The sequence below is a fragment of the Leptopilina heterotoma genome, unplaced genomic scaffold, assembly GCF_015476425.1.
Source record: "Leptopilina heterotoma isolate Lh14 unplaced genomic scaffold, ASM1547642v1 Lhet_65, whole genome shotgun sequence".
Classification (NCBI taxonomy): domain Eukaryota; kingdom Metazoa; phylum Arthropoda; class Insecta; order Hymenoptera; family Figitidae; genus Leptopilina; species Leptopilina heterotoma.
Genome location: NW_025111152.1, coordinates 703335 through 714891, shown reverse-complemented (window position 1 = coordinate 714891; position 11557 = coordinate 703335). Strand labels below are relative to the sequence as shown.

The window sequence follows — 11557 nt, the reverse complement described above, 5'->3', positions numbered from 1 at the left end:
CGACAATATTCATCCTACGAAAAAAATTCAAAGGAAAAAAAGATGCGCTATTCAATTTCCTACAAGGTAGTGCTTCTAAAAAATCAAAATTTCAAATTTTAATTTTTGTGACTTTTCTTAACGTTTGACTGGCGTTAGAGTGTTCATCCGAGCGTCGGGCGAGTTCTTGAATTGGGAGGCTCAATTTCTGCAAATTTTTGAGTAAATCAATAAAGATTGATATTCCTCTTGTTTAAAAAATTTTCTTTATGAAAATTCTTTTTTTTATGATCTTAAAATAATTTTTGGAAAATATAAAAAAATATTCAAATGTAGAAATACATGACTTCTTCAAAGTTTTAATGATAAGTCTACAAAAAGTAAATTTTTAATTTTACATAATTTGATCAATAATTTCTGCAAATTTTTGAGTAGATCAATAAAGATTGATATTCCTCTTGTTTAAAAAATTTTCTTTATGAAAATTCTTTATTTTTTTAAATATCATTTTTCGGACAATTTTTTTTAAATTAAAAAAAAATTGAGAATTATTTAAATGACTCATGTAGTTATTTTCCAAATTTTCAGTCAGATTTCTTAAAAAATACGATTATATTTCAAAATAATTTTTAAATGTAAAAAAAAATAAAATTCCTTAAAACATAAAATGTAGGTAGGTAATTCCATTAAATTTGACAAAATTTTTAATTATTTTCGGGAATTGAAAAAATTTTAATTACAATTTTTTCAAAAACCTAATTTTTTCAGATTTTCTGAATTAAATTATTCAAAACTCAATAACTGTTTTAAAAAAAATATTTAAAAATTTATTGTTATTTATTTTAATTGAAAATTCAAATAATTTAAATGAAAAACCTTTTGAAATTGAATTATTTCTAAAAATCCCAGTTATAACGCTTCTAATATTCAATTATTTTCTAAAATATTAATTTAAATTATTTTTTAAGTCAATTCTTATTTTATTACAAAATTCGACTACGGAAATTGAATTATTTAAATAGAAACATTTTTGTAACATTTACTTATTTTCTAAATTTTCAGTCATAATTCTTAAAAAACACAATTAAAATAAATTAAAATAAATATTTCAATACAATTATTTTCAATATTCCGTAATTTGCAGAAAAAATGGGAGTTTGGTGAATAAAAAACCATTGTTTGCGTACAAAATTTTATTACTGTGAGTAGAAAAATGATATTTACGACAAATGCGATGTATTACAAAACCACCTAATTTTATGTTCACACCAAAAAAAGTAAGAGAAACGATTCACATTAATTAAATGTGTTTTTTGAATGCGTGTAAAAATGAAAATCGGCATTTGAAATAAATACTTTATTCAAGCAGCTTTTTTTTTGTTTTTTTTCATCAACCAATGTGAACCGATTGAAACTGACAAAAAGTATTAATTTAATGGAGATATACACTATGCAGTGATAAATATGCAAGACAATGAGAAAAACTATCAGACGCGCAGGATATTGTTTCTACTTTCCTTTATTTTTCCTTAGCAAGTAAAAAATAAAAGAAAAGAGTAACAATCTACGTACTTGATACAAGTTTTTACTTTAACATGATACACAGTTACTAAAATTTAATAATCTCAAAGCAGTTTGGGTAAAAGGCGAAAAAAAGGAGAGCGAAAATATTTTCTCTCCTTCAAATGAAATTTCGGCGAAGGTCAAAATTCTTGAATATTAAAAAAAATTGTATCCTACTCGTTGAATAACAGTTAAAAATAATAATCGAACGCACATGAGTATTTTATCAGTAAATATCAATTTATTATGTCTACTGTTAGTTTTGAGACACAATTTCTTTCTCTCTTTCTAATTCTAAATTATTCAATTGAGAAAATGTCGTCCGAATTGTCATACGTAGACGTAATGGAAAAAAGAAATTAATTCAGAGAAGGCACAAAGATCAAAAATGTCTTTTGGACTTAAAATTTTATTTTTCAATTCAGAGTAGAACCACATTTTATATATAGAATATTTTGTTCTATACAAGGAATTTTCGAAATCGCTGTCAAATTTTCGTTATATTATTTTCTAACTGATCTTTTTTATATATATAATTATATTTATATTCCAAGTTGTCTAGAGTCGTCGGGAAAAAGAAGAAGAAAAATACGAACGTAACTTAAAATCAAATTGAATTTTCTGACTAAAAATTTCATTGTTGAAGGAATTTTCAAATTGAATTTCTCCAAATTAAAGTGACTAAATATTCTAATACTTTCTTCAGGGTTATCAATAATAAATTAAGGGAATAAGGAGAAAATTTTAGGTAGATGGACCCTTTGTAATTTGATTTTTTTTTTTTTGATCTGATGAAGAGAGGGGGAATTCAAAGGGAGATCTTTTTGAAATTCGTGGCCGGATTTACCAGAGACCGGATGAATAGCCACCTGGAGGTACGCGATTACGCTGAACCTTATTGCTCATGTTTCCCGAGCCAGGCGATGAATCGTTAGACTTTTCAGAGCCGCTGGAGTTTGCGTTTCCACTTCCGTTTTGAACCACGTTGTTCTGCTGGTCTGATCCGTATCCAGTACCCGTCACAGGGTTACCATCTACAAAAAAGAAAATTACTCTTTTTAGCAAAATACTTACAATTTCACACTGCAATTCTAATATGTATTTCTACAAATAAATTCACGTCCAAGATTTATAATTTTCTCTCAAAATTATTTTTTTCTTCAATTTTTCCAAATTGAATTCATTTTTTTCTATTTTTTAAATAAAAAACTTAAGGAACGTGCATAAAAATTCCCCATCATGCTTTATTTAAAAAATTTTAAACAAAATATCTTTCCAAAAAAGAAGATTTCCAGACAAAATTTTGACTCTCTCTCTCTCTCTCTCTCTCTCTCTCTCACCCTAAAGAATATTCTGATTCACTCTTAAAATGATAAGATACTCAAAAAATTCTTCTATTACATTTATTTACGAATTTCTTTAATTCTGAAATTATTCCAAAACATCAGCAAACTTCTTTTTTAAATATATATTTAATCATTATTATTTTTCCATAGGAATTAAATTTTTCAAAAATTTCAAATTCAAACCTTTTTAAAATTAAATATCTTATAAAAAATTGTTATACATATATAACAATTTGTTATTATATAATTTATAATAATTAAAGATGACCGAATCATTATTTTATATTATAAGAATATTGTTACGTATTTTAATTTTTGAAAAAGTTTTTCGAGAATTTTCAAATCCATTTGTTTACACTTCAATTTTGCGATATTCCGATTATTCGGAAATTCTTCAATTAAATATTCATTGCTATAATGCTTTTAATAAATAATAATTATAATATAATTAATATTATCTAAAATTTTAACTCAAATTCATTTTTAAATCAATTTTTATTAGAAAATTCTACGAGAATTCAATTATTTAAATACAAAAATAATTTATTGAATAATTGAATGCTTCTTAAAATTTAATTCTCATAAACAATTTTGCCAACAAATTTTTATACATTTGAATTCTTTTGACGAATTTAAATAAAATTTTTAAGAATAATTACATTTTTCGAGAAATACGATTAAAATTCTATTAAAAATAAAAATGTTATTATTTATGAAAATAATTGTATTTCTGCGAAGAATCCAAAAAGAACTTTTACAGTTGAAGTACTAATCTAGTGGTTATACCTAAAATTACCTTAAAAAATTGTACTACTTTTAACAAAAAAATTGAAAATCCGTTTACTCAGAATCCCTGCAACCGATTTAGAAAACAGCGTTTTGAGAAAAACGAAGTTAAAGTTTAAGTACGATTTTTTCAGATTTTTTGTTAAATGGTTTTTATAAGAGCTTAACAAATTTTAATTTACTATCCTAGGTCAATAAAGTAAGTTATAAGCTTCCTGATAAAGTGATAAGCCTTTTTATGTTAGTCGCGAGCCTTTTTATTGTCATAAACCGTACAAAATTGACTAATTCAATGCATTTGTCCAAAAACATGCACTGACATTTATAAGGATATCTTGCGAACCGAACAAGATTTTTTAACGTTTTTGGTCTTAAATTAAAGATGAGACTTAAAGGATCACACCTATATAATTTTTAAATTTTGTCTGCAATTTTTAAAAAATATGTCAGAGTTTAAAAAATTGTCAAAAAAAATTTTAATTTTTTAATTTTCTTTTTAAAATTTGTCGATATATAAAATCTTTGTGTAATTTCCTAAGATTTTGAATTGTATATCATTTAACATAGAATATTATGAGCTTTCAAATGGTAGATTTGTTAAGTTTCTGACATTCGTTTTTACAGGAATACCTATCATGATTTAATGATTGGTATGTTTTTGGGCCATGCACGTGGAGCCACTCTGTCGTACTATCTAACTTTTGATAGGAGCTAAATTTCGTCATTATAATTATTTTAAACCTTTATTCTAGAGATATTAAGGATTTTTAAAAAGCAACAACAAAAAATTCGAAAAAAATTTTTTTTTCATGAGTAATCCCCCTTAAAAAATAATTGAATTTTAAATTAAAAATTAAAAAAAGAAAAATTAAAATTTCTAAAAACAATTCAATTTCGGAGAAGAATTTTATTATTTATAAAGATAATTGAAATTTTGAAGAAATTTTTTTTAATTTTTTGAATATAATTGAATTTTTGCAATAATTTGTATCTTCTCCAAAATTAAATTTTTTTTATTGTTTTTAACTATAATTCTCCTATAAATCCATAATTTTTAATAAGTTATTTAAATGTATATTAAAAAATTTAACGAATTCCAGAAGAATTTGAATTATTAAAATTTTTCAACAATCTAAGTTGAAATTTTATAAAATTAGTTTATATTCTTGCAAACAAAATTTTAAAAATTTTTTAAAATTCTATTCAAATTTTTCTTAGAGAATTTCTTTCAATTTTTTTTAAATAATGGAGTTTTTTTAATAATTTTAATTGAAAATTTTTGAATTTTTTTTTAATTTTATGAAGAATTTGTTTCAAGTTTTTAATATAATCGTGTTTGTTAATAGGATAAGTGCACTAGCTTCTGCGGCATTCCAGCCAAGATATCTTTTGCATAGAAAAAAAATATTTATGGCAAAGGAATTAAATTAAAATTTTTTAAAATTTTTACTACAATTAATAGCCTATAAAATTATAGCATTTGATTAAATGTAAATAATTAAAAAGAATATCAAAAGCGTCTAATCCTGCGCGCTGTGTCAATTGCGCGCATCAGTTTCTGCGGCCAAAATAACATGCATTTAGATGTCATTTTGCCTACATAAACTAAAGCACATGTATTTCACATGCGTGTTTCAGATTCTGCGGTAAGCAAAATTTAAAATTAAATAATTATAGTAATTTTATTTAAGATGTATATCTTTTTAGACAATTTTATCAAATATTGTTCAAAATAATTTTTTCAATGTTTTCTAAACATTAATAATTTCTTAAGTGATAAATAATTATACATTTAACAAACGCGCAGCAATTGAAGCATCCGCAGCAATTGACGCACTTACCCTAATTGAAATTAAACATTTAATTATTGAATTTTATTAAAATTTTTAGAAAATAATTAAATTCTTTTCAGAATTGATTAAAATAATTTAATTCTTTCGAAGAATATATACTATTAAAGGTATTGACAAAAATATTGAATTCTTTCAAAAAACATTTAATTGATTTCGTTAATCATAATTAATAAGTTTACTATTCAATTTTATTAAAATTATTGATAGAAAATTAAATTCTTTTGAAGGATTTCTTTAAGTTTTTTGAAAATAATTTTTTTATGATTTTAATTGAAAATTTTGAAAATAATTGAAACTTTTTTTCAACTTTTTAAAATATTTGTGTCTGTTAATAATAATTAAAAATTTGATTATAGAATTATATTAAAATTACTGAAAATAATTAAATTCCTGATGAGAATTTTATTATTTATGAAAGTAATTTAATTCTTGTTAAGAATTTTATTATTTATAAAAATAATTGAATTGTTTCGAAGAATTTATTAAAATTTTAGAAAATAATTAAATTCCTGCAAATAATTTTACTATTTATAAAAATAATTGAATTTTTCCGTAAAATGTTTTTTATTTATGAAAATTATCAGGCCGTTTTGCGAACAATATTCATTCAAGGCTTTAAGTTTTTTCTTCAATCTCAGAGGTGTATCGTCTAATAAAACCAAATCGTCAGCGTAGGCTTGTAACAAAATCTCTTCTTTACTGTTGACTGAGATGCCATTACAATCCTGCTCAATTAAATAAGACAACTCAAAAATATTAGTAGTATGTGTCGTGGATTATTTTATATTAGGGGAGAGTCTCCAGTTGTGAGACGGGTTTTACTTTTGACCCGTAAATTGTAAACGGGTTAACGAAATTGTAAATAAAATACACCGTTCGAAAGGTAACAGAAATACGCAACTTTTATTAAAAGAAAGTATAGTGTTTCGATGAACTCAAAAAATTTTACGATACATTTTCCGAGCACATCGCTTTTTTCAAAAAAAAAAAATGTCTCCAGTTGTGAGACACTCATTAAAAATTGCTAAAATTTAATAAGTTTGACATAAAATGTTATGTTTAGTAGAAATAATTAAATATATTATTATATACTAAATAATAATATTTATTCGCCAGAATATGACTATCAAATAAACACAATTTAATAGCTTCAACAAGAGCCTTAAAATTGATTTCTTCTGAACCAATTGACTTTTTTCCACTTGACATGCCTAAAAATACTAGAAAAAAATGAAAACAACATTTAAATAGTATGCCAGCAAAGTCGTATTTTTTATGCTGCCCAGATGGGTGTTGACACCGTCTCACAACTGGTGATATGCCGTGTCTCACACCCAGAAATTGGCGCTATTTTGAAAAAGGAAAATTAAATTATTTTCAACCGTAGATTGGAACAATGCAATATTGCATCACAAAATATAAGGAAAACACTAAAAGAAAATGCATTACATTTACCTTTTCTAATTAATTAACTTGGAAAAAAGTACTTTGCATTTATTGAAAAAACGCTTTTTAGTCGATTATCACACACAGTGTTGGTATTTAACAAAAACAGTTTATATATTCGCTTCCGCGTACACGAAAAAGTTGGCTCATATAAAAAGAAATGTTTTTATATAAACCAATCGTCTTTTTAATATTGCATGTTAAAAAAAATTTACTGTCTCACAACTGGAGACTCTCCCCTATAGTTTGTTTTATTTTGTGTAATAGACGGAATTGTCTCAATAAAGGAATAATAATAATAATATTTATGAAAATAATTGAATTCTTGCAAAGAATTTTAGAAAATTTTTTTAATACAATAAACAAGAATAATTAATTATGTACTAAATTAATAAATTTAAAGAATTTTTAAACTGAAACTATTTAAAAATTCAAGTTTATATTTTTTTTTTTCTTCTTAAATGACTTGAAGCTAGGCAAACTGTCAGAACACACACTCTTATATACCAACTAGTTTTGCGTTTCTACAGAACGACTTTTTGAGGTTAGGAGTACTCGCATTTGCCTGGACCACCCGTCAATGGGTTTTCTCGCCAGAGAAGAGGGAAACTGTAGAAAACCCCTCCTGAGTACAACCGGTTTATCGACAGTCGAATTCTAATGGTGTGTACCGGACAATAATCGACGGTGCACATCATTATACTTCGACGTCAAACCTCCCGCTCAGATTATCTCACGTGCCTGAAAAATCCCAGGCTAATGGGCGCGAACCAAGTACCCTTGGTCCGCCCACCGAGCCAGGCATTTATCCGACCGAGCTAATCTGTCGGTGAAGTTTATATTTAAAAAAATAAAAAATTTTATAATCTTTGAACATTATGTTCCGCGCATAGTCTATTTGAACAAAAGTGGTTTCGATCATATGGAAAAACAGTAATAAATTTGAATGACAGAATTTTAAAGACGGGAAAATTTAAATGTTGCTTCTAGAAGACAACTTTTTATTGGCAATTTGATATATTCTATTTTTAGCAGCAGAATGCCTTCATACCTATACAGCTTTTTTAATTTCAAAGATCTAAATAAAAATAATTATTCCAGGCTTCGAGAAAGAAAAAATTGTTTAATAGTTCGTTTTCATCGCACTAGTAAGATGCAAAAATCTTTTATTGTAAGAGGTGCAAGACTTTCGAATAAATTTCCTGTTAATATTAGAGATGCACCAAGTCAATTTACGTTCAAAAAGCTGTTCTTTAATTTTTTTTTAAATGGAGAATTTTTTGATATTAGATTACCTACTGGTAAATTATAGTAGTTCTTTCTTTTTTCAGTTAAGCATAATATATTGCTTTTTGTTTTATTTTATTTTTTTGAGCTTTTCTTGTATTAGATTATGCGTGCATTTTTCCCAATATGATTATCATATTCTGTTAGATTTTTTTTAGTTTTATCATTTTGTTATGTAGTTTTATATACTTTTAAGTTACTTCTGTAATTAAAATGTTGTACATTGTTTCTTGAAGGGCTTTAAGCCCTAGGGACTTATTTTCAATAAATAAATAAATATGAAGACGAAAACTTGGTAAAAATAAAGATTGAGATTAGAGTAAATCTGACAGTCTTCTTGCGCGAAATAATAACGCGAAAACCAGAAAATGACTAAACGATTTTCGAAATTAAAAGCGTAGTCGATGGGAATAATGGGATATCTATTTTGCCGAGTATTTTGCTTTTAGTTCAGTAGGTCGCGTCAAAATCAAGTATATTTTGACATTGGAAAGCTCAGATTATATCTTCCCATAGAAATCGCAATTACCGAGCTCTCCGACTCGAGTTGAGATCACTAATTGTAAATCCAGCCGTACTTATTGTTGGCGATCCTTTTAATCATACTGTGTATCTTTATATTTATAGACTTCAGCACTCGATGCTATCACGACTATTTGACACATGGTGATATGAAATCTGCCTTTCTCTCACTTTGCTTCCATTGCTCACTTTCTTCTACCTCCCGGAGTTTATGTCTCAATTATAAACATCTCTTCATTGTTTCCTTTCTTTATTCTCTTTTCCACCTACAAAAGACCATCGCAATGAGAGCGATTTTTGAGTAAATTTTATAATTTTATATTTCTTTCTATTTTTCAAAAGATTTAGACTTTGGGATCTTTAAGTTCTTGTTTTCAATCTCAAGAACTACAAAATTTCGAATTTACAAAAAAGAAAAAGCCAATTCTGTCAATTTCGAACTTTCGAAGAGAAAACCCAAAAACCCCCCTTCAATTTTATTGAAACTTATATGAGTCATTTCATTATTTCGATCAAAGTCGCTGATGACTACTTTTAAAAAATTATAGTACCTACTACTTCGTAGAAATAATATTTAAGGTATTAAGATTACGAAATTAAAACAGTTAAACAATATTTTTACTTATTATATTAAAAATCTGTCCGCATAGGACCAAATTAAAGCTTAAACACTGCTCTTTAATATCCAAAAAAAAAATTTAATTTCTGTAAACTTTAATCCTTTAATGTCCATTGGGCAGTTTAAGTAAAAATTAAGGAGCATTCATTCAAATTACATGAAATTTGAATTCACTGACTCTCTTACTCTTGTACGTTACCATGGCAACCTGCAGGCAGGCAGGCTGCAGGGGTCTGAACAAATCTGCTATGAAATATAAAAGATTACAAATTTTGAATTATTAAAATCTGATTACAGATTCACAATCAACGATCCCAAAAACCCCTGGGAACTAAGTATTATTTAAATTGGTTTACATGAGTGTTATTTTCAATACGTTTATGAAACAGCGTATGTGTTCCAAAAATTAAATTTTTTGTTTTTGGATATTAAAGAACAGTGTTTAAGCTTTAATTTGGTCCTATGCGGACAAATTTACTATTTCGGTTTATGTTTTTACATTCAATCAAAAAATGCCAAAAATGCGTATTGAAAACTAAATTGCTCGACAACTACACTGAGAGAAGTCCAGGGCGTAATAGTTCCCGCCAGACGTCGCTATAAGCTACTCTGCTTGTCGCGTTTGAGATGTTTCGAATCTAGGGCTCAGACGACAAACATTCGATTTACATTCGACAAACATTATTCCCGCATGTGAGAGAACAACTCGTGGCCGAAACTAAAAGTTGTAAGTAATCCCGCTTCGGGAAGCAAGCACTCCGTGGCTTGCGATCGTCGAGGTTAAGCGCCATCCAGTGCGGTTAGTACTTGGATGGGTGACCGCGCTTCGACTCTCGCTATAGCCCGGTGTTTCTCACTACTTTCGTAATATATCAAGCGGGAGGTTTGACGTCGAGGTATAATGATGTGCACTGTCGATTATTGTCCAGTATACACCGTTAGAACTCAGCTGTCGATAAACCGGTTGTGCTCAGAAGAGGTTTTCTACAGTTTCCCTCTTCTCTGGCGAGAAAACCCAATGACGGGTGGTCCAGGCAAATGCGAGTACTCCTAACCTTAAAGTCGTTCTGTAGAAACGCAAAAAAAACAAGTTGGTATATATAACATTCAAAATTATCACTCAATTATCAAGCCTCGCACAGGAAGTATTAGTTCCCAGACTTCTCTCAGTGTAGAGCAACTATAGGTCAAATTCGTATTCTACGGACAAAATCCTATAAGAATCGGCTGTAACATTTTAGGCAACATGCAGTTGATGAAATTTTGTCGGCCTGTGTTATTAAAATAACCCCAAAAGTTCATATTTATATTTTTCTCAATTGGAGTTATTAACATTCAAAAATGGCAATTTTATTTTACAACTTTTTTATACTTACGAAGAGAAAATAAGAAAAGTGTAAAGAAAATTTTAAAAATCATTAAGTTTATGGGGTCGCAGATTCTAAATCTGGTGTTAGAATTAAAAAATTAAAAATGGCGGCTTCAACATGCCGAGCAAAATTTTAAAAATTAGACAGATTTGCTTGAAACTCGTTAGTCGGGGAGTTTTATCAGTGCTAAATTTAAATTTGTGGTCAATTTTAAAATTCAAAATGGCGGACCGAGCATGCAGATCAAACAATTTTTAAATTAACGTATTTGTCTAAAAATGTTTACTCTGGTGGTTTTTAGGGTTACTGAATTCGAATTTAATGTCAAATTTAAAAAGTTCAAAATGACGGATCCAATATGGCACCCAAAAAAAATTACAAAATTGGATAACTTCAAGAAAAATTATATGGAATTTAGTACCTAAAGTTATATGAAATATCGAAAACGTTTAAAAAATTGTAATATAGCTTTACTAAATTTCATATAAATTTTATTAAGTTTAGTAGGGGAAACTGGGGCGAAAGGTTAAACTGTCAAACGGAAATAGTTAGAGCATTGCAATTTTAATTATAGAAGGGTTTTATCACTCTAAATAAATGTCCGGAGTTATGTGACATTCTGTTCATTTTTGTGGTGTCCATATTTAAAGTTTGTTTTCACCCTACTTTTGAAAATTTTTTCGTAAAAGAAATTATCAACTTTTAAGTATATTTGTTGAATTTATTCTCATCGCAATTTTTTTAGGTCCTTATTTGGGTGTCCTGAAGAGATACCTAAAGGTATTT

The 11557-nt window shown here is 27.2% G+C and overlaps 1 protein-coding gene across 4 annotated transcripts in view; it reads right to left on the bottom strand.

The window, feature by feature from the left end:
* Positions 1-1157: 1157 nt before the first annotated feature.
* Positions 1158-11557, bottom strand: part of LOC122509964 (microtubule-associated protein Jupiter) — a 222786-nt gene continuing 212386 nt past the window's right edge. For all 4 annotated transcript variants that reach the window (XM_043624319.1, XM_043624320.1, XM_043624318.1 and 1 more), the window contains one exon: positions 1158-2576. In XM_043624319.1, coding sequence (XP_043480254.1) covers positions 2386-2576 — 191 coding nt within the window. In that variant the 3' untranslated portion in view covers positions 1158-2385. The remainder of the gene's footprint in view (positions 2577-11557) is intronic.